The sequence below is a fragment of the Schistosoma haematobium genome, chromosome 1 (genome assembly GCF_000699445.3).
Source record: "Schistosoma haematobium chromosome 1, whole genome shotgun sequence".
In the NCBI taxonomy this organism is placed as follows: domain Eukaryota; kingdom Metazoa; phylum Platyhelminthes; class Trematoda; order Strigeidida; family Schistosomatidae; genus Schistosoma; species Schistosoma haematobium.
The window spans coordinates 2,316,886-2,341,998 of record NC_067196.1 but is presented as its reverse complement, the minus strand read 5'-3'; the positions used below and the strand labels follow the sequence as shown (position 1 = coordinate 2,341,998).

Here is a 25,113-nt window from a genome sequence, read left to right as displayed (position 1 = left end):
GTCGTTATCCACAAGTAGCATTTCGTGTACTCAACAACTGAAGTACATACAAACAATATTGAAGCTATGTGGTCGAGGCTGAAGGAGTTTTTGAGACTTTATCATGGCTCCTAAGATCGATTATTCTATAACTATATGAATGATTTTCTCTTCTACATGCATCAGGATTTTAGAACCTCTGAACCTCTTTCTAACCTTGACAAGTTTTTGAACCACATATAGGAAGTGTATCCACTTTATTTCCTTGGTTTTGTATGATATACTTTTACTCTATACTGACTGTTTGCTGATTAGCTAATATTTCTCAAGGTCACTTAAGATTCGATCAAAGGTCGTCCATAAATTAGAGTCTCGCCAACTACTATTCAGTCCTTCATTTCGATATTTTATTGAAGACAGGTGTAGTATAACTACGACTTTAAGCAAGTCATCATCATATTTGCAATAAGTTTTAGTGATCAATCGTTGAAGGTATTCAACAGGAAACAAATCGGTATGATGAAAAATTTAAAAATTGTATTAAATCACATAGTTTATGCAGTAAATAGTGAAGGGTAACGGATAATTCATAGAGTTTCTATCATGTTTGATATAACTAAAGAATTTACACTTCAGGCAGTAATATATCATTAAATAAAATGCTCCACTTGAAGCCTCTCTCTGGTGCTACTGTCGGTCTCAAGCTCGGATAAAGGAGGAGGGTTGGGTATGGAGTTAGCGACCCTATCCCGTAGGAAAATATCTCACTAGAATAACGACATTTGATGATAACAACTTAGCTACTGAAAATTATTTAAGTAGCTCATATTATTCTGGATCAAAAGTATGAGTGATCTCAGTTTCGGTGTACAATGGACGTAAACAACGAGTGTGAAAATTAAGTAACTGTTCTGTAAATATTTCATTCCATTGGGTTTATATTCGTATACTTATTAACGTTGACCAATGGAGTTCAATACGTTTTCTCTATGAGACAACCGATGAAAGGTTGAGCAAGATCACAGACTGATTGAAATTACACAATAACACCAATGGGTCCCGATGCATTAACCTAGAGGTTAAGCGTTCATACAAGAGACCAAATGTCCTGGGTCTGACTTCGACAAGCGGGATCTTGGACATGCGCTGTTGAGGAGTCACATACTAAGACGAAACGGCTGTTCAGTGCTTCCAGGTTTCTAATGGTAGTCTAGCTTAGATGGACTTGTGATTTCGACTGTGAAAAATGTTTATTTATTTAAAACGAAATGTATCACTGAAAATGGTAAAAAAAAAAAAAAAAAACTTACTTTAAAAACTGTTGTAAACGTACTCAACAAATCTAAGATTATCAAGCTTGATTCAGTTGCCAAATTCGCTTTTAATAAAACTTTCATTTCTATAACAAAAATAATATGAGAAACTAGATGTTAAATTCACTCACCATTATATCCCGATGAGAATAATGAAAGGGTAAATTTTGGAGTCTATTTCTGGACTATTACTATACGTATATTTTTATCGTTAAATAACTAAACTATTCATATTTGTGTTCCTCTTATCATAAGCTTTATTTTGACATATGAATTGTTATTATACGATTTACCATTCTTGAGTTCTGCCCAGTCTATCGATTACTGTCTCCCACATTCACAGACACATTTGGCTAGGTCATGTACAAATGTTGTTTCCTATTTTATTGGTACGACGTAGTTTGTTTGATTGGTATATTAACCGAGTATGTTTGAAATACATGATTTATATCGAAGAGGCTGAGATTGGTGTTCTGGACTTAATACTTGGGCTAGGCAGAAAGCAGGATCGGTAAAAACTGTAGACTGCTAGTAGAGATTTTATGCGTCATTGGTGCGGTGGATAACTTACTGCTCTCTAATTGGTTGTACCATTAAGTCATACATTGAGAGAGGCACAAACCCGCAAGTTATAACACTCACAATCTAGATATATGGATTTTAGTTATGTTTTCTTGTTTATTACTTATACAATATGGGAACGTATTGTTACGACAAAGTGAAATTTTAAAACATAGTTGTAAAACCGTGTATTAAAACAAAAGTGATCCAATAAAAGAACTTACTTGGTATATTATCATGTCCTTCTTCAGGGGTTAGTTCATTAACATTTTTAGTTAACAGATCACTTTGTAAATGTTTACTCTTTTTACGAGAAGCAGCATTACTAGCTAGTGCATTGCTCATATGAAGGAGATGACCAGTACCACCAGTTCGTCCAACACTACTGTGACTTATGTGTCTAAATTAAACAACAAATTAAGTTCAGATAAACAATTAGGTCGCAGATTTGAATTAACTGTACTTTAAGTACTGATAACAAAATAAGTAGGCAATACTCAAAGAAAAAAATAAACAGTTGATACATATTCGATTTCACTTCATTCAGCACTCGTCAGTAGGGTGTCGGTCTGCAATCTTATGCTCCCCGTTAGATTTGTCATTGTATCACCCAGTTTAATAGTCTAACACATTAGCAATAACCTATTTCAGCAGCAACTAACTTCGCGTAAGACGGAGATCTTTACAAATGATTAATAACTGAGTATTGATTAGTGTCATATTCATCAACCAGAGAAATTTCAAGCATCAAGATGTTACAAATATATAAGTCAGTAGATACCGTTAATCATCAGAAACACGACAGAAACGGTATAATCATTCTTCGTCTCAGGTTGGGTGGGGTATGGCCGATCCGCATACGTTTGACTGATTTACATCTTACTCGATTCTCAGAATACAAAAAAGTAAAGCACTGTAAACTAAAATGACTCATATCTTGTTAGTTTTTTCCACGAAAAAGAGTATTTTGATTCCAAAACCAATTGTTAGGTCTATCGAAGCATCCAAGTCACTCAACTGAGTTACGCGCAAAACCAAAGTTCACAAAACAACGACTTGTCTACAATAGAGATTCTCAACTTTTGAAGTGTCTGTGCCGTTTAATGCGTTCTTTTAAATGAAACAAAGAGAGCTTCGATAGTGCAAAGAAAGCTGTCTAAACTTGATAACAGTTTATCAACATGCGAAACCCGAACCAAAAGTAAAACACTATGGAAACTGTTGTGTTTAAACAAATACACAAAACTGTAGATAAATGTTACAGTGATTGAGGCAAAGTAATTATGATGATTAATACGATAAACGTTATAAGTCTATGTAAATATTTCAGTATATGACACGATAAGCTTGCGTTACAACATAAGTGTAAGAAATGTGCTGTGAACACAACTATTTACTGAATTTAAATAAGTAGTATAAAATAATATGCAAAAGAGTTGTCGAGAAGCGATTACGAGTAATGTAAAACAAACTTAACACCGATAGAAATATAAAAACAAAAAGTTCTTATATAATCTTACTCATATTGTTGAATACAATGTTTGCCACGATAACGTAGATGTTGAATAGAAAATCTATAAATGGTAAGATAAAACAATGAAATATAAAAAACATAGTTGAATTCATGAGATGATTGAATGTAATTTTAATAGAGTGTTATCTTGTTTAACAATGTCTCAGTAGTTAATATCACTTTAAAACAAAACTTATGGAAGAATCAAATTTAAACAGATCACATGGATGAGTTGTCCAATAACTATACAAATAGAGCCTTTAGAATTTTTGTGATACTTAAGAACCGCATAAGATTTTGAGAGATAATTATCGCGATAAAAGATTGATGAAAGAAACTGAATTGATTAAGTAGATCAATAAATTCAACAGAATTGAAAACCTCAACAACGATATTCAACCAAGACAATTGTCAACTTTTCATATATGCATCGGTCCAAGTTGCCATATATCATTAGCACACAAAGATAAACACCGAATTCATAGAAGTAGTCACTTCAATGGTAGTAATATATAAAAGAAAGAATGTTTATAAGGATATAGTACAGAAATAAAGAATTAATTCGCAGAAAGAGAAATATAAAGCGATTTTAATCTCATAGTTTAAGGGAAGATAGAGAGTGTATACACCTACACCATTGTGATCGATTCTGAGGCATGTCACCAATAGTCTCTAACCATTGGTTACGATAGTCACGCGGGTCCCAACCAAGTAGTCTGCATCTACCAACATGGCTCAGACTAGAAGTTAGTGACGTCAATGACTTATATAATTAGCACTGACCAGTGCTTCTAGGTTTCCTTCTTATTATTATCACGCCGAGAATACTCAATTTTGCCTTTAAATTGTATGTTCCACTTGGAAGGACCTGAAATGTTATTGATTTGTTACTTCTTTTCATACTCTATTTTGTGCATACAATAGTTTGTGGAATATACTTTTCCCTTCATCTGAACATAGTCTTCTCTTTCTAGTTAGCACGTCTAAGACGCAGTGAATAGCTTAAGTTATCTTGGTGTTATTATCTCAATGATCCTTCATTACCTTCAACAATTTTAGATGATCCTATCATAATCTTTTCCAATCTAGCATAAACTATGAATAAAAGATAAGTAAACAACTATGACATTTTAAACGTTTGTATTGAAAAACGTCATCAAAAGAAAAAGAAGGCTGTTATACTGCTCGGGTGCCCAAATCGAAGCAAGTGGTTTTCTTGGGGGGAAACACCCCGAGCCTTCGACTAAAGGTTTGATCCACAAAGCAGTGGAGCAACGTAAGGATATGCAGTCCCATGGTAGCTGGTGATCAACGATTGGTTCATACGCCATTTGTTCCTTCAGGATCCTGGAACCAATCTATGTGAACCAATGTTTTGGAATCAGGGTTTTCTAACTCCCCTAGGTGGACTCTCAATGTCCACCAACCCGGTTAAAGCGTCGGAAATTCGCTTTTCGTCCTCTCGGTTTCGTAAACAACACCCCCGCCACGAGAAGGCAGTGAGTAGAACTTCCCAGTCAGACGCTATATACGTGTGGCTATGTGAGAGCATTTCGAGAGGGTGAACGGACTCTCCCCACTCTCGGCCGTACCAATGTACTTAAATTTTATACTGATGATATCGTTCAGAAGAATGATGAAATCTCCACAACCAAATGTCATCCAGCTCTCAGAGAACAAAATTCCATCATCAAAAAAAAAAAAACACATAAACACACATTAACCCATACAAAAACAAGATTTACAAGAGATGTTAACTTACTTTAATATATTCAAAAAATGTAATCTTTCTTGTATAGTAAAACTATGAAATAAACATTTTAAATGTACTAATGTTATAGTAGACATAATATGTAATATACAAATATATAAATCACGTTGACAATTATCAGTTAAACGACGTGGTGCATCTATATTATTTAATTCATATGGACGACGATGAATATGTGAACGTATAATAGGTTGTTTAATTAATAATAATTCAGGAATAAATATCTTTTGATGATTAGATTGTATATTTTGATGAAATGGTAAATGATTATGATAATGAGAATGTTGATGAACATTGTCGGAATTTCTATTTAGAGAAAAAGAAAGAAAGAAAGAAAGAAAGACAAATGATTATTCAACACAGAACTTAGTCTTTCTTTTTTTGGATGAAGTTTTGTTCTCTGAGTTGGATAGTTTGGTCTTCGGAAGAATGATGAAAGTTCCATGATCAAACACTATCCAGCTCAGAGATGTTAGATCCCTAAAACTCATTTGATAAATGCTTTAATTTTGAAAATTTGAATTTCCTTGTTTTCGCGCCAAAAGCGCTCTTTTCACCTTCATGTTGTATTACCCACATGAGAGAATCTTAAACACTGTTGATTCGTTGTATCTTTTAGTATGCTATTTTGTAACGCTACCCAAGGACAGTTTTATGCTGTATATATACGTTTGATTTTGTGTCTGTTGTTATAACTCGTGCTTTTGGCTTTTTGCGGAATATACTTCCTCGTTTCAGACTTCGGATTCTCCCTTTAGTTAGCGGGGCTAAGAGGCAATAGAATAGTCAGTTTATTGGTCTTTGATCATAAGTCTTTGTTCCGTTCGCAGACTAAGTGAACTCATAACCACTTCAAACCTAGCAAAAATCCCATCAAAATCATTCACCTAAGCTACAAATCGTCTCCCCCATCTCAGAACTACGTCTATAAATTGGATTATATCGATTATGATACCTTCTATATTAAAGAGTTATCTTGCGAGATCTTGAATAAATCCAAAGAATATGATACAAAATCTCAGTATTGAAAAGCTCAGAATACCTGTGCCTTGACCCTTCGTAAATCTAGAAAGTTGTACGAAGAGAACGCTTGTATTCCTATACAAACCAAAGGACAAAAAGAAGAGGAAATATTCTTGAAATATGGGGAGACAGCACTGCCTCATCATTAGTGGAGGACGACTCTCGTAAGGCTCAAGTGTTCCCGAACTACTTTAGCAATGTATATACCATAGAAACACCCTTCCCGTCAGTCCATAAAAATCCCCCCACACAATCACTGGACAGCGTGACCATTAAAGAACTCGATGTCTTTGGTCTACTAAATAAGCTTGACATAGGTAAATCCACGGGGCCCGATGAATTGCATCCTAGGCTACTGAAGGAATTATCTAACTTCGTTGCGAACCCTTTAAGTATATGCTTTAATCTATCCGTAACACAGGGTCGTTTACAAAAAGACTGGAAGAACGCCACAGTAAGTCCTGTCTTCAAAACAGGTACGAAACATAAACCTGAGAATTACCTCCCCGTTAGACTAACTAGTGTAGTTGTTTAAATCTTAGAAAAGATTATTCGAAAGGAGCTGTTTCGCTGAGTCGTTCCATATAGTATTTAATCCTACTGATCTCAATAGAAAAGAAGGCCTAATTATACATCACACTTGGACTATCTATCCAAGTTACCATGTCAGATATTACTCACATTTGTACACTATTACCGTACAAATAAATTAAACTCTATCCTTTCTCAATATAAAGGTCACACATGTTTTCATCCCTGACCTTGCACACGTAAACACACACACAAACTGATACACATAACGCTTATGAATTACCTTGACCGAAATGACATGACATTGATTTATTCAGACCTATTTTTTGATTGATCGTGTGTAATATTCTTACTTTGTTCCGTCGTACTATTTAAACTTGGATTAATTTTAATCTGGTTATTTGTACGTTGAAGAAGTGGCTTACACTGGAGTCACGAAACACTAGAAAAATTTAATTTTTCTAATTATTGGGATATTACAAATAAGTTATCTACTTAATGGTTGAGATCATGAGTCAAGTGAAGCTGGACTGATTTGTGTATGAGCTATGATACTGTCCGGATACCCAGATCGAAACAGGTGATTTTCTTAGGGGGCCACACTCGGAGCCTTCGACCTAAAGATCTGATCCATAAGGCAGTGGAGCAACGTCAGGAGTTACAGTCATATGGTAGTCAGTGACCAATAATTGGTTCATACTCTATTTGTTCCCCCAGGATACTGAATCCCATGTATACCATTGGTTTTGAATCAAGGTTTTCCAACTCTCCTAGGTGGACGAATCTCCATATCCACAAACTCGGTTAAAGCGCCGGACATTCGCTTCAGTACAGTAAAGTGAAATTACCAAGGTGAATACGAAATATAAAGTTGAAATAGTAGGAGAACCTTATTTTTGAGCATAAAAATAAGGCTAAAAACTCTTATTTATATTAATATGCAGAATGGATAATAATAATAATAATAATAATAATAATAATAATAATAATAATAATATTCAAATACTTACTCCATCTCTGAAACATTCATTTCTAATGGAATTCCAATAGAAGGATTAGATATAACAGATTGTGGACTCACTGAACTCATTGATTTTACATCATTAATACGATCTGTATAAATACCAGCTAATGTAAGAACTTGTTTTGCCCAATCTTGATCGTTATCTATAATTAATCATATTGAATAATAACACTATATATATATATATATATTTCATACAAGTCTGGAATTATTTACTTGAGAACTGAATATTCTATAACTGCTAAGATGGGATGGCTTAGTGATTACAGTATTCGACTTCCAAACTGTTCTAACTACTTTGATCTAAGTATCTGGATAGCGCCGCTGGGCTTCATGCACAAATAAAGTATGTCGGTCAGTCAGTCAGCTACAACGTAGGAGTGTGCAGTCACGACCCGCTAGGGATCGAATCCAAAACTTTCATATCTTGAGCCAAGTGCTTAACCTTTAGACCACTGAATTAGTATCAAATGGTTTAGATTTATAACTTTGATTTGCGATATTATGTAACCATTATACAATACCATGAATGTATTACTCCAGACATAACTGAAATCCAATAGTCTAAAGGTTAAAATGATTGTTACGAAACCTGACTCTAATAAACTTAAGGATACACACTGCTGAGGAGTCCCACATTAAGACCAGTGTTTCCTACTTTTCAATGGTTAAATAAGTAAGATTACTCCATAATGTAAACTACAAGATTATCAACTGATTAACTACTTATTACACCTTTCATTCCCTACAACAGCTGAGTATAATACGGAACTGTTAAAAGCATCAATTTATATATTACAAGATCAATCACAGTTTTACATTCAACTTACTTAGTTCATTGTGATTCTGGTTGATTTCATTATTTTTGTAATCACTTATTAAATTATTAATGTTATCATTCTCATCTATATGATTACCTCCATTTAGACCATTTATATGATCTTTATTATTATTATCCACATCGGGACCCGTTAATGTCAGTGTACTACTACTTGTATGACTTGATAAAACACAATTTCCACTTTGTGCACTATCCACAGAATGAATCGAATGAGAACGTGGACATTGGTTAGATATTATCGATGGTACATTAGATTCGATGGACGACGTGATAATTGTTGTTGATGATGGCGGTATAGATGAAGTGTCTTGATGACGTATTCTTTGTACACGTTGCAGAGCGCCACCTGATAAAAGTATTATAAGCATTTAACAAGTACATATTTAAAAGAAAAAAAACATTTGTATAAAGTGTTTTTAATCAGTGATTAGTTGCTATTCATATTGAACTGAACATTTGTATGATTAGTTTTATTTCCAAGATGTATATTTTTCGATTATTTATTTATTTGAAAACATAAAAATATTGGTATAAAAGGGCACCAAATACATATTTGCCACATAAGCCACTTGATTTATGTATAGGCTGTGATACCTCCCTGATGTTCAAACCGAAGCAGGTAGTTTTCTTAGGGGACCACACCCAGAGCCTTCAACCTGAAGGTCTAATCCACAAGGTAGTAGAGCAATATCGGGAGATACAGTCCCATGGTAACCGGTAACCAACGATTAGTTCATACTCCATTTGTTCCCTCAGGATATTGGAGACCATGTGCATCATTGGTTTAGAATCAGGGTTTTCTAACTCCCCTAGATGGATTCTCCATATCCACCAACCCGGTTAAAGCTCCAAAAAGTCGCTTTTTGTCCTCTCAATTTCAAAAACAATACGCCAGTGGCGAGAAGGTAATGAGTAGAACTTCCCTGGTAGTAGGTGTATACGCGTGGCCATGTGAGAGTATTTCGAGAAGGAGAGCTGTCTCTCCACACTCTCGGCCATATCAGGGCATTCGGAGGCATCGTAAACTACACCAACCATCATGGTGATATATTTTGGATTTCTAGTTAATCAAATTCGAGATAAACAATTTATGGAAGCTCGTAAGTACACGCAAGTATTCATTAAAGAAAGCTTACATGCAGTAATATATAAATGATGTTAAGATGAATCTTGATAGAGCTGTTAAAACAACACCAGAATAAATCCAGTTACACTTACAGAAAACAATATACAGTTTAATTACTACTGATCTTATTCAAGTCTTAATGAAGCTGAAAAATATCTAAAATATACTTTCATGATCCATTTGATTATACAGTTCATTGATTTGCAATACACATTCTGGATTCATTTCACAAAAATATTGGACAGTTGTCACATTAAACCAACTCAATAAATGGCCTAGTGTTTTAGAAAATTTATAAAGTAAACAGATAATAGATAGCATCTCTGTGTTAATATGATGTGGTAACTCGAACTGATGTACGTACGTACGAAGTTCCACGTTGTTACTGTCTAACTGACTGACTGAGTTGAGTTCATGAGTCAATTAAAGCTAGGCCATCATGGAAAATCTGGAAGCACTGGAAGACCGTTTCGCCCTACTATGGGACTCCTCAGTAATGTGCATCCACGATCCTGCACGTCACACTCGGACTGAGGACCTGTCAGTCTCATGTACAAACACTTAACCTCTAGACCATTGAGTCGGCGTTCAACGGCGTTAATGTCTAATTTCAAACAATCCACGAAATTGCGCTACCGTCCATCAATGTCTTCAGTGAGTTGAATAAATATAAGTCAGTAACAGACAAAATGAATACAACATAGTTAGTGGAATTAACGAGGTCATAAATACTGCTAAAATGTACCGATCTATTTTATTAATCACATGATATCCATTACAACAGTGTTGCCTATTACTCATATATGAAACAATGAATCACTCTAATTCCTACGACGCAAAGTAAAAACATAGAAAACTGGTACAAGTATAAACTTATTTCGATAGAAATAGCTTTTCGGTAAATTTTAAAAGCAGATTGGTTACTTTGTTACTTATTCAAGTATATTATTTGGAATTCATTAGAAGTAGTCTTCTCAAAACAATTCACTTAAATATAGAATGTAACACAAGTTCCTTTATTAAGTGAAGAATTTCGACCAAATAAAGCTATGGAAAAGCTTTTATTCTCAACCAATAACATACATGAGATTCAGTCTTCTATGAAAATGAAAGATGTACAATGGTTCTATAGCAATTATTAACTGAAAGGGTTTGCTTCTTCTACAGTTGCTCTATTATCTAATCGATTAAACCTTCGACTAAAGATTACTGAAGAGGAAACTTCAAGTAAAAAGGCCATTTACTTCGGGTTTGTGCAGTTAGGTAATATCAATCACGCCGTAAACATAAAAAGGATTGATTATGATCACTTACCTTGATTAACTCCAGCAATTTGATCTAATATATGCTTTTGTACTTTGCCATCTTTAGTTAAATAAGCAGCATTAGCAGTAGTAGTAGTAGTAGAAGCGCCAGTTGCAGAACCGCTGTTTGTTGACCGACCATCACTTTGATCACTTGATAGAGAAGATTTTCTACCACTACTACCAGTCTGTGAAAATGAATGACTACTACTAGTTATGGATAAATAAGAATCATATGATCCATTGTCAGAATTCATTGTGTTCTGTTGTTGTTGTTGTTGTCGTGAATGATTGTTATTATTAATTGTTTCTAATGAATAATCACTAAGCATACTTTGTGGTCGATAATGTGATATACTGTTAATATGACTAGTTATATTACCTGAAATATTGGATTTATTTAATTTATTTGATTTATCAATAGAATGTTGACGACGAGATGTATTCAATGTACTAGAATTACTATGACCATCAGTCAGTTGTAAAGATTCTTCATAATCTCGACGTACTGCAGCTGCAATAACAGCTGTTTGTAGAGCACCACCTTTTTTTAAAATAATGAAAGACAAGCAAAATATTGTGTTTTTAATTTAAAGCTGATGTTTCATTATAAAGTATTGATAGTTGCAGAAGCACTGAAACTGGATACAGTTCAAGTTAGTGTTGTATCCGACGAAGATTAAAGGGATGGTAACGGACAGGATTAATTTAAGGCCTATTATTATACATATTAAATGATAGTTTTACATACTCACAGCTCCTTTTGGGCTTGATCATTACTTACTTACTTACGCCTGTTACTCTCAATGGAGTACAGGCCACCGACCAGCATTCTACAACCCACTCTGCCCTCGGCCATCCTTTCCAGTCCTATCCAATTTTTGTTCATTTTTCTCATGTCTGTTTCCATTTCTTCCCCCGCTGGGATCTGATTTGGCTTAATCATGTATGAATGTTATTTCCTATTTTATAATGTGATGCGGTCTGATATGCCTAGTATAAAAATTACGTCTGGTTGAAATATATCATATAGTGGAGGATGATTACTCTGCTCTGGACTCAATGGGGAGATTAGGAAGACAAGCTACCGAATCGAGGACCAGTAAGAGCTTTTCGTTGACTCAGGATTATTAATACTGGAATGGATTTCGGTTGGTGTTTATGTCATGTGAATATTGTCAATAGTTGTAAGTCGTAACAGTCAGCACTTATAGCTTCACAAATGTGTCTACATTATAAGCATTAATGTTTTATGATCAGCATGATTATAACCCACGTCATGCAATCAACTCAAAATATGAAAAAAAGAGATTTTTATGACAGAAGAGCTTAAAACTGAATGGAATTTAGTCATTTATTGGTTTCAATTAATTATGGTGGTGATTGAAAGTAGTCGACAGGAAACCCTAGATCTACGTTTTGTGCTCATTTTATAATCCGTCAGCAAGGTGTACCTAAAATCTAGAGGAAACACATGTTCCTTGATTGAATCGACACTGTATGACTTAGATTTACAGTCAAAGACTTTACCACTGGGATATCCGGGCTACGAATAACCTCTTATAAGACTGAGATATATTTACAATTGATTGATTTCTGAGAAGTGACAAATACAAAATACGTCAAGTCCTTTACAATTGATTGATCACTGGGTGGTGATCAATGTCATGTGTGTCAAGTCCTTATTAGTGCAGATCGATTGCTATCAACCATGTTGCAATGTGGCCACCAGTCGAGGTGACTCGACACTGCGTGCACTATTGTGCCATTAGATGGTGGTTGCAGGTAGTCGACAGGAAGGTTGGTCGTGGCCCGGATTGCTCTGTGGTAACGTCTCTGACTGTGGACCTGGTGACACAGAATCGAATCCGTCAGCGAGCGCCAGTTCCATCAAGATTACAGGTATAACTTGCCGACGAGTGCCAAGTAGCAGGAAACACGGATCCAGGGTTTCCTGCCGACTACCTCCAACCACCATCTAATGTCAAGTCCTTCCTTGGATAGTACTACAAAGGAGGAAACGAGAGCAACGAATTATATTAGTAGCCATAATCCTTCTTATTCGTAGGAAACATGACGCTACGAATCGATCGGATCAATGACGCGTAAAACGCGTACGAGCAGCCTAGAGTCCTGATTGGTCATGCTTTTCGTCTAGTCCAGAACACCAATCTCAGCCTCTGCGATATGAGTCATTTATTTTAAGCATACGGGGTTTATATACAAATCAAGCAGACCGCAACGTACCATAAAATAGAAAATAACATTTGTACAAGATTTAGCCAGATGTGGCTGTGAATGTAGGAGACAGTCACTAATAGATAGAGCATAATTCAAGAATGGTAAAACGTATAATGATGGTTCATAGTTCAAAATAAAGCTTATAATAAGAGCAATATGAATAATGTGGTTATTTAACAATTACATAATAAAAATATACGTATAGTATTGGTCCATAAACGGATCCCGAAGTAACCAGTCATTATGCTTATTGGGACCTAACAAGGGTATATAATCCTAACATTATAGCTATTAATGCGAAATTTTCCAGTCGTTGAAAGGTACTTCACTACTGAAATATTAGTTACAAAATGTTTAATGTGGCGAAAAATGTGGATCACCCAAGGTGTTACACTATGTCGACAGAAGAAGATGAAATTACGACGAATCATAGAATGTAAATCGGTGTAATAGTTGTATCAGTGACGGTGAAAAAAAAAACTAAGCGTTGAGAATATGATTTGGGATGATATGAAAAGGTAATTGTCAGTGAAAAAGTGGAACTCAAAATCTTGGAGACACTAGGAATCTACACCATTGTGATCCCTAATCTCAAACTGTTGATTATCGAGTAAACTGAAATCAGGGATTTTTACACCTCTACACATAGCTCAGTTCAATGGTAAAGATTAAAGTGATAATAAGTGCAGCAGTTCTACTAGAAACTAATTGTCACTTCAAAAATATAATAGTGGAATTAAAATGAATTCTTGAAAAAAAAGATGGGTTCCATCAAGATAACGAACTCAGTTTATTGATGAACCAACATCAAAATGATTTGAATAACATTAATAGTATTAAACACTTTACCTGGAGGTCCAAATGAATCCCAATGATCCAACACTAAACGAATCAATGGAAGATATAATGTACAAATTCTAGCTTGAATTACTTTAGAATTGCGATAACGAGGATCAAGTGTATGTTTAATTAATAGATTACGTAATATTGTAATAGGTTGTTTATAATGTTGACTTGATGTTGATCTAAGTATTGCCCAACTTCCAGTATTTATACAACCAGATAATAAACAACTAAGTTGATTCAATAGAATCCCAATTGGAAAATGTTGTTGACAAAATTGATCAGTTAACGATAATTCAAGACCAACATCTAAGGATTCATTTAAATAAATACAGAAATGAAGGGAAAGCAAAGAATTGAATCAATGGTATAAACAAGGGGATTCTATGACTTGCTACAACAAACCAATCGATTTGATAAAATAACATTATAATAATTCACTTAGTGTTGTTCTACTTGTATCTTCCCATTGTTATTTAAAAACTGCAACGGATTAGTCTCATGTTGGCATATGTGCATCCTGCGCGGATTGCCTTGATATAGCCCTAAGTAGCAAGCTTTTTTTAAGCAAAGCTGGATAGTGCTTAGCAGTGGAATCTAGTTTGGTGAGCGTTTCAGGACTCAGTAGCTAAGTGGATAATATGATGGCGTTTGAAGTCAACAGTATTGGGTTCGAGTCGCGGTATGAACATCAACTCTGAGATCCAGGTACATCCAGCTGACGAGTCCCAAACAGGACGAAACGCGTGTTAAACTGGATTCCATTGCTAGCCTCTATCCATCTTTGTTTAACATCACAATACTTAATTTCTAAATGGATATAGTTATCAGATTTTCAGGAATATTTGAATAACTAACATTCAGTTAATGAACAAGAAAGGTATATAAATTAACAACGAAAACTATGTCTAAAGTTCTATGGTCATAGAAACAGAATTCATAGATCATCATCATTGATTAAACATTTACATTATCTATATTCTTGGATTATTACAACACAGCATATTTCACAAAAACATTTTTGGAATATTATGCAACTAGTACTGATCACTCCTTACTGTATGAAATTAAAGTATATTACAACTACAGTTATTATGATAGATAATCGATACTATGAAAACATTTAACAGTTAATGATCTTTGATATGACCGATTTAATGAGTACAATCTAAAAATTGATTGAATGATTTATGCTGATTAGTTCGACGACTAAATCGATTAGCCAATAAGAGTATTCAGACTATGTAACAGTGTGAAATACAAAATCTCAAGTGGAAAAAAATATCCTATCTCATTGATCAATAACATCAAAGTGTTGACTTCTAAAAAGACTACATTCCATGAATAGTAAAATTTCTTATAAACAAAGATGGATAGTGGCTAGCAGTGGAATACAGTTTGATGAGAATTTCGTCCTATTTGCGACTCATCATCTGGAATGTACGGTTTGCTTCAAACACAATCGCGTTATCCACTTAGCTAATGGGTTCACATTCCAGAGTGAACATCAACTCTAAGATGTAGGTACATCCAGTTGACGAGTTCTAAATAGGACGAAACGTGCGCCCTGGATTCCACTGTTAGCCACTATCCATCTTAGCTTATAATGCTTGTGAATTAAGGCAATACGCACAGTATGCACATATGCTAATAAGAGATTGACTAATCAACTGCAATCCTAAACATCGATGAGAAGATTCAAGTAAACAATATCTAGTGAATAAAAATCTTTATATCAAAAAGCAACAATGACATTCTTGATTGCTTTAATTTTCTAACTACTGACATGTATAATGGGATCATATAGTCATTGATTTACAGAGTGATATACATCAATAATATAATGAATTTAGTTAGTGATTACGGATCAACAATATGAAACAAATTACTCCACAAATTACAAAGTTTATTATTATTACGGATGGTGATAGTGATATAGAGAACCAATCAGAAGTAACCTGATGAAAGGGTCAATCAATGATAATCAGAAGTCACTTAAAGGTCAATTGCATTTAATTACGTCAATGGGTCAACTTCTTAAGGATAGGGTGATATATATGAATATGTGTGTATTTTATACGGTAGTCAAACACATTTTCTCGTTCAAGCAGTCAGATGGAGAGTTAGCACTTAGTACAACATGTATCAGTATCAAATTTTGGACATAGCACGTCACAACAGACAGTAACAATTGAAGTTATAAGATAACTGTTTAACACAAACAAACAGACAACACTCAAACAGAAACTCAGATGTTATAACTAAAGAGTATAATGTGAATTATGTATAATGAAATGAATGATTGTCAGAATTGTGCTATGAATAGTGCAAATAATAGAAAATTATACACCAAAAAAGATGGATTTTATTGATATACAATACAAATTAATCAAAAGATTGAACAATCATGTAACAAACAGATTAACACAAAATGAAACTCATTTGAAAGGTAATTAATGAAGGAATACGAATTTTATTTTACATTTAATGAAAACGACGAATCCTTAAGTTTCTGATTAAGATCATGAACCGAGTAATGTTAGACAACCATGGAAAACCTGGAAGCACTGAACGGCCGTTTCGTTCTATTGCCGGACTCCTCAGCACTACGCATTCAATCCCGACCGTTGGATGCCGACCCAGTGGTCTAGAGGTTCAGCGTTCGTGTGCGAGATCGAAGGCCCTGGGTTCAAATCCTGCAAGTGGGACCGTGGATGCGCACTGCTGAGGAGTCAAGCAATAGGACGAAACTGCCGTTCAGTGCTTTCAGGTTTTCCATGGTGTTCTAGCATCAATCGGCCCATGATCTCAATCAAAAACTTAATAATCTCCACAACTCTAAACTGAGAATCCCTAAGTGCTTTACAATTACCATAATTCTCTGTTACACTTGAAATTCAAGAAAAATAAAATAAAACAGAGAGCGTAACGTGTAGAAAACGTTTTAAGCACATAAATGGAAAATAAATGGATTTATATGACAATATATGATAGTGATAGTTTAGAAGCTTTTAAAATACATGCTAAAATTGTTAACGATTTTGATAATTCGATGAGAAAGAGGATAACATAGCCTATCGTCTTCCAGAATTCCTTTGCAAGCTTTTGATTAGTTAGGTAAATCAAAACTTTCTCCAAGAACCTTACAACATTAACAATCATAATTGAACTAGAAATACCGGGGAATATTGGATAGATTGATTTGTTCGACAATTTTGCAATTGAATTAATTAAAGATTTATGTATATACGGTAAAGAAGTAAAAATCGTACCAAAGAGTAATCATAGAAAAAAGAAAATTATATCACTGAGTATCAACTTTGACTTTCATAAACAGATACATTCAAACACCCCCTATCGTTGTTGCTATCTTGACGTGGTGGTCGGGCATACCTATTGTGATGAACCATTCAAGCCATACTGGTTCGAACAATTTTTCTAAAGGTCATACAATGCCAGACAGGTCGGTTGAAGACCGGTAAGACTAAAAGGAGCAAACCGAAAGTCCGAAGGTGAAGTCGTACTGCTGACTGTACAGGTGTTTCCTTCAGACAACCAGCATAACAGCAATACTGCCTTTCTAAAAGGGGGATGGGTTAGAAAAGGTCGACCCTTAAAATTTATACCTCGCTTTATCCCATACATATCCGTCTCCGGCAGTAAGATCTCAACAAGTACAGAGCTAACACGAAAATTACTCACGAAGAGGTCGCGTGTGACCGACCTCAAGCAGTTTTTCTTTGGGCATTGCGGTCATGCTCTCAAGTCACTAACACTACCTCTAGCCCCATTTCCTTCTCAGGTACCTCCAGAAGAACCCTTCTACTGTATGGGCAACCGGGAAGTGATGACAGCCCTCATAACTTTAACAACACTCAAGACCATTAAATTCATAATCAACCGACTGACACTCGAACATACAGGTTATTACATAATATACCTTTCAAAATTAATGCTGATATACAATGTATAAAATTTGAAAGTCATTTTTTGTTAAATCTTTCATACACCAAAAAATTTAATCACACAATATTTTGAAGTGTTAAGATAAAGACTATTTCAATGTAACTAGGTGAAAGTTGGTTGTAATTGGTACAAAATTATGTTGTATCAAGTAGTGACCTTAATACATCATGTTGAATCATATTTTCTTGATACGCTAAAGAAATGTCACAGTTTATCTTTTTTTTTTATCAGATTGATGTAATAATATATACTCATTGAGTCAAATATGATACTTCTGTCATTTTTTACGTTATAAAGTTTAACTACTTATTGTTTACTAAGTAATGTAAAGTATTTATATTAAATTTGGGAAGCTGTAGAATATGTTTCAGTAGTTGATTTTTTCTGAAACCAATCTACGCATGAATAAACTAAACCTATATATTCGTTTTTGTTCATCTTCTATCGATTTTCATTCACTAAATGTAACAAATAATGAATTTTGGGTTGTTTTATCACATCAACTTTATTTCTAGGTACAGAAGTTCCACGTTGTTGATACATGGAATATCAATTTCTTTCGATGTAGCGACTTATACAAACGAAAATTAATAGAAACACGGCTAAGATTATACGGATTTTCAGTAGTTGAGATCATGAATCAATTGAAGCTAGACGACCATGGAAAACCTGGAACCACTGGACGGCCGTTTCATCCTAATGTGGGACTCCTCAGCAGTGCGCATCCACGATCCAGCCTTGCGAGATTCGAAACCAGGCGTCGCGCGCGAATGCCCAACCTCTAGACCACTAAGCCGGCATCCAACGGTGTTATTGTCTAACTTAAAATTCGAAACTCGTGAGGTGGGATCGTGGATGCGCACTGCCACTGATGAGTTTCACAATAGGACGAAACGGCCGTCCAGTGCTTTTAGGTTTCCCATGGTGGTCTAGCTTCAATCGAATCATGATCCCAACTACTGAAATTACTGAAATTTCCACAAAAGCCCTTCTGATATACGGATTTTGTTAATTTGAATGTTATTCTGATCATGATTTGTTACCCAACACGAAAATTATTCAATATGAGCATGCTATAAATGGTTGTTTTCTCTATAGTGGATATACTCACAACCACACATGCGATCATACTAAAAAAAAATCAATTTTCAAAGTATATCATACAATTAAATACATATTTTTACCTTTGAATCATTATGAACACTACTAGAAACCAATGACTAAGTGCACACTAACAACTAATTTAGCTACGTGCTATACTTTTCTGAAAGGATAGGTAACATAATTTGACTAACTAAGTTAACACGTACATATTGAAACACTTAGATTTGAGCTATGTTGCTTGTGAAATAACTACTGATATAATCAGGTAGCTTAAAACAACAAAAATGGAGGTAAAGAAGTTTAAATCTAGTATTTAATTATCTAAAACCGATTACTTTCACTATTGTGCTATCACTCTCTACTTAACTACCAAAGTTGTCCGAGTAAGGTAGGAATGTCCAGATGACTGATTTAAATTCAAGTGCATTTTAAAGAATTAATCCTCTGCTATCTTTTCTACAATATAAAAAATATACATATCCAGAATTGACAAACATATTGTAAGTGAATAGTGGTAGGAAGCTCTTGAATAGATTTTTAATTCAAGGATTAAATAAACATAGAAAAGTGATATAACTAACTAGCAATCATTAAATGTTATCTTAATGATTGCTAGACAAAAATTAAGTGTTGTCTTGCTCCCAAATGCCCTGGTACGGCCGAGAGTACGGAGAGTCAGCTCTCCCTCATATGGCCACGTGCATACAACCACTGCCATACAAGTCCTACTCACTGCCTTCTCGTGCCATTACCTTTGTTTACCGGATTGACAACACGAAAAGCGAATATCCGGCGCTTTAATCAGATTGGTGGATACGGAGAGTCCACCTACTAGGAGAGTTAAAAAACCCTGATTCCAAACCAATGGTGAACATGGACTGGCTCCAGGATCCTAAGGAAACAAATGGTGTATGAACCTATTGTGCGTCACCGGCTACAATGGAACCGCATCTCCTAAAGATGTTCCATTACCTTATGACCCAGACCTTCAAGTTGAAGGTTTAGAAAGTGGCTCTCTAAGAAAATCACCTAGGCAACAGGGCAGTACCCGTAACACCCTACAACATCATATAACATAAATTACCTTAAACAAAAACAAATTCTCATTTCAAGTAATGAGAGGAAATAAAGAGTATTTCGCTTATATCCATATACAAAATACAATGTACCATTTGATTGTAGAAAGAATATATTTTCAAAGTTCAATGAGCTGATTCAATGTTCTAGTACATTAAACATAAAATATGGGTACGTATGTTTGCATGTGCGTGTGTGTGTGTTTGTGAAGTTCCTAAATCTAAAGTACTATTATCTCATTAAATATCATGCATGTATAAAAACAATCCACCGAAGCACACACACACACAAGAAGTGAGTACAATTATAATCATAGTTATTAGTATATAATAATCATAAAAACTAATGCAATGCAGTGCATATATGTATATATATACATGGAAATAATCAAGTATACATAGGATAGCAGTACACATAGTGATTCAAACAAAATTACATACCTTGACTATGCTCAATATTTACAGTATACAGTCTGCTAACAGAATATTGTTCAGCTATTATATACAATGAGTAAATTATAGAAGTGATAATTGTTTATAGGTCATTTGAAAAATGAAAATAACTTAATCGAGTTTAATAAGATTGATAGAGTAAGGATTCAGTTGTTTTTTTTTTCGGTCGAGATTGCCAGTAGCCTGCTTTAATATTTGAGATACCTATTCCTGTCATTTAGATAGTTCAACAAGTTATCTGTTTTCTTGGTTTGTTTTACCAACTTACATTACCTATGGCGAAGGTGAGATATCTGTTTATCAGTTAAAAGACTAGTATACTGTGCTGCAGTTTGTTCTGTTCTACTTTACGGCTGCGAAACATGGTCATTAACAGTAAAAGATATTCGTAAGCTACTAGCATTCAACGATTATAATCCAGTGAAATAAATTTGGAAAGAAAAAAAAAGAAAGAGACATGAAGAATTCAGAAGATTAGGATTTAGGAGAACACAAAGAGTGTATACACCTGCTCACACCACTGCGAACGATTTTGAATCATGTCATTTAAGGTCTCTAACCATCAGTTGTTATCGTCCGCGTACTCGAATCATTTGTTCTAGCGTTGCAAGGTGGTAAAGAGACGTGAGAAGGGTTAGTTGTGGATATAAGAGATTTATTTGGAGGTGTAGGAGGGATTTGAATGTGACCACCTTGGTCTCGTGCGCTGTTAAGGGTGTGAGGGCTGATATCACTTCCCGGTTGCCCACATCGTGGAAGGGTATTTCTTGAGGAATCTGAAAAGGAAGTTGGATTAATGTTAGTCTTAACGACCGCAAACCCCAGGGACAACTGCTTGAGGCCGGTCGCGCACGGCCTTTTTGTGGAAGGTTTTTGACGTGTTAGCTCCGTTCTTCAAAGGGCCTTACCACCGGAGACGGAAATCCATGAGGTAAGGTGAGGTGTGGCATTTTTAGGGTCGACCTTTTCTAACCCCATCCCTCCTTGTGGGAAGGCAGCATCGCTGTAGATGCTGGTTGTCTGAGGGAAACACTTTACTGCTGTCACACCCCTCTACAGTCAGCAGGACGACTTCGCCCTCAGATCTTGAGTTGCTGCTTTTAGTCTTACCGTTCTCCAATCGACCTGCCTGGCATGGCAGAACCTACAGGAACATATGTTCCGACCAAGGTAGCAGCTACGATCGAGACTTCCTAGTGGTGCGCATCCACGATCTCGCCTCGCGAGATCTATCAGTCTCGCGTGCGAGCGCTTAACCACAGTAGGACGAAACGGCTATCCAGTACTTTCAGGTTTTCCATGGTGGTCTAGCTTCAATTGACTCATGATCTCAACTATTAAAATTACTATAATATACACGAAACCCCCCTTCTGATATTAGAACGAATAGTTTGACGAAAATTGGGCGCCAAGTATAAAGAAAATTATATTTAAAATAAACTAAGTGATTGAAATTTAAAATAATTTCAACGTTTCGTTCAGCAAACTTGTCTAGACTTCATTAGGATAATAATATCAAAATCAAAGATTTGATTATTTAACGTTATACATTCCTTGATAGTTTTGATTATTCTACTCTGTAGAAGTTCAGACAAGTTTCCTGGACGAAATGTTGTAATTATCTTAAATTCCAATCACTTCGTTTGCTTCAAATATAATTCTAACATATAACGCATATATTACTTACAAAATATTATACATAATGATATCTAATACTTCATTTTATGATTAACAATTTTAAGCGTTCTAGTAACCAAATATTTGGTAGGTTTTAATTAACTTTTAAACAAAAGTTAAAAGTGCCCCCAAGTGACTGAGAGTGGGGAGAGTTAGCTCTCTCTCTCTCTCTCCGAATGCTGTCACATGGCCACGTACATACAACCACTCTCAGGGAAGTCTTACTCAATGCTTCCTCGCCACTGGGTTGTTGTTTACGAAATTAAGAGGACGAAATGTGAATGTCCGATGATTTAACCAGGTTGGTGGACTCGGAGAGTTCACATAGGTGGGTTATAAACCCTGATTCCACACCAATGGTGTAAGTGAGCTCCAGTATCCTAAGGAAACAAACACCGTTAATAACCAATCAGTGGTCTCCGGCTACCATAAGATTGCATTTCCTGACGTTGCCCCACTGCCTTGTGGTTTAGACTTTTAGGTTGAAGGCTGGGGGTGTGGCCTTCTAAGAAAAACCACCTACTTCGGTTAGGGCACCCAGACAGTATCCCAACCCTCACACAAATCGAATGATTGATGTGGCGCATATCTGCTTGGTGCCTAATTGTACTAATGTTTATGTGTTTAAATAAATATATAAATAAAAATCTATCATTGAATTTTGAATTGTACGCAAAAACTAAACACTCACTACAAACTATGAAAGAAGGTAGATAGGAAAGTGAACTTACTTAAACCATCGGATATATTTAACATGGGTAAATTCAATGGAATAAAATGTTCATGTTCACAAATACAACGTAATAATTCAAATCGTAATTCATTTAATTGATCAATTTTATCAACGGACTAAAACAAAGGATAGAATTTTTGTTTAAAAAAAAAAAACAAACGGAGAAGGGCGAGGGGTACGAATCATAATCACATTAATGAAAAGACAAAATATGCATCAAATATATCAGTACACTACTAGAAGTAATAGTCTGTTAATGTAGAAGCAACATATAGTGATTAACCAACCAAACGAAATAAAATTTATGTTTAAACAACCATGAAACTTAGATTCATGGAGTCCTACCAATGTTAAAATAAACATATCAGTGAAACTCAATTTAAACTAAAGAATTAAGAATACATGATTGCCCGGCACTTCCACATTGTAACAACCAGTTGCCACACTTTAGCCCCCAAATGCCCTGGTATGGCCGAGAGTGGGGTGGATCCGCTCTCCCTCTCGAAATGCTCTCACACGGCCACGCGTATATAGCCTCTGCCAGGGAAGTCCTACTCACTGCCTTCTCTCACCACGGGTGTTGTTTACGAAATTGAGAGGACGAAAAGCGAATGTCCGACACTTTAACCGGATCCCAAACCAATGGTGCACATGGGCTCCAGTGTCCTGATAAAACAAATGGTGTATGAACCAATCGTTAGTCACCGGCTACCATGGGACTGCATCTCCTCATGATGCCCCACTGCCTTGTGGGTCAGACCTCTAGGTCACAGGCTCGGGGTGTGGCCCTTTAAGAAAACCAGCTGCTTCGGTCTGGGCACCCAGGCAGTATCACAGCCCTCACAGAAATCAAATGATTTGTGTGGTGCATATGTATTTCGTGCCTCCTTGTACCAACGTTTATGTGTTTAAATGAATAAATAAATAAAACCTGATTGTTGTCACTACTTAATCATTCATCAATTGAAAGCATTTCAGTTTTACTACAGACCGGAAGCTTTCCTAATAACTCAACAGTACAACATCTTATGTTATAAAGCTTGGTGACACGAGATCGAATCACATGAGGTTTTTCAGTCGTCGTCCCCCCCCATCCCACCCGCAAGATTACCGACTACCTTTAACTATCTAATTCTATCGAGTTGATATTCGTAGACGATGAAATCTGAGTTAAGGAAAGAAGAAAAGTTGTAAACAAGAAAAAAGTGTTGTTATATGGATTTATATAACACTGTAACAATGAATATGGTGAGACTATAATTTATGGATGACCTTTGAGTGACTCTATACTGATCTTAAGAGTGTCCACTTAATAACTAGGACTAAATGAGGGTTATAAATAAGTATGAAGAATTATAATTATAATTTGCAGTTGATGATTAAGGTTAGAAATTAGGTTTGTGGGGGTTTTCATCATCAAATGACATCAGCTAAAATGCCAAAACACCATCCAAATGGATCAGTGAATTTCGCGCCAAAATTCAAGACCTGTTGTCTTATACATGATTGGTCCGTCCACAAATTATAGTCTCGCCATGAATATTTACAATACGGAAGTTGTGGAGAACGTTTCATTTCACTAAAATCATGAACCAATCCAAGTTGGACCACCAGTGAAACTTGGAAGCACAGGGCAACCAATTCGTTTTAGTATAAGCTAATTTGGGTAGCTTGTGAAGTAGTTATCTACCAAAGATATTGTAAGATGGTCGCGCATTAATGTGGATTGACTAATGTTGATCATTAACACCGTCGGATGCCGGCTCAATGGTATAGTGGTTAAATATCCACACAAGAGATCGAAGAACCTGAGCTCGAGCCCCGCGTGTAAAATCATGGAAGCGTACTCTTAAGGAGTCTTATACTAAACCAAAATAGCCATCCGGGATCTTACTTGAAAATATTTAACGATGCTGTGTTTTAAAGTACCACCTTTAATATATAGTCACCAACTTCATGTTGAAGACAGCCTTGAGAACCTTTTCACCTGACCGCTAGTTATACAATTCAACCTTCTTAATCAAAATAGTTGAA

At 35.5% G+C, this 25,113-nt stretch overlaps 1 protein-coding gene across 1 annotated transcript in view; it reads right to left on the bottom strand.

Moving 5' to 3' along the window:
• DOCK10_1 (Dedicator of cytokinesis protein 10) overlaps positions 1-25,113 on the bottom strand; it is a 143,257-nt gene that overhangs the window by 53,303 nt on the left and 64,841 nt on the right. The window contains exons 23-30 of the mRNA XM_051210284.1: positions 14,077-23,195; positions 10,997-11,530; positions 8,546-8,902; positions 7,702-7,858; positions 5,129-5,443; positions 3,374-3,427; positions 2,078-2,253; positions 1,290-1,378 (exon numbers count right to left, since the gene is read on the bottom strand). Coding sequence (XP_051072904.1) covers positions 23,037-23,195 — 159 coding nt within the window. The 3' untranslated portion in view covers positions 1,290-1,378; positions 2,078-2,253; positions 3,374-3,427; ... (3 more) ...; positions 10,997-11,530; positions 14,077-23,036. The remainder of the gene's footprint in view (positions 1-1,289; positions 1,379-2,077; positions 2,254-3,373; positions 3,428-5,128; positions 5,444-7,701; positions 7,859-8,545; positions 8,903-10,996; positions 11,531-14,076; positions 23,196-25,113) is intronic.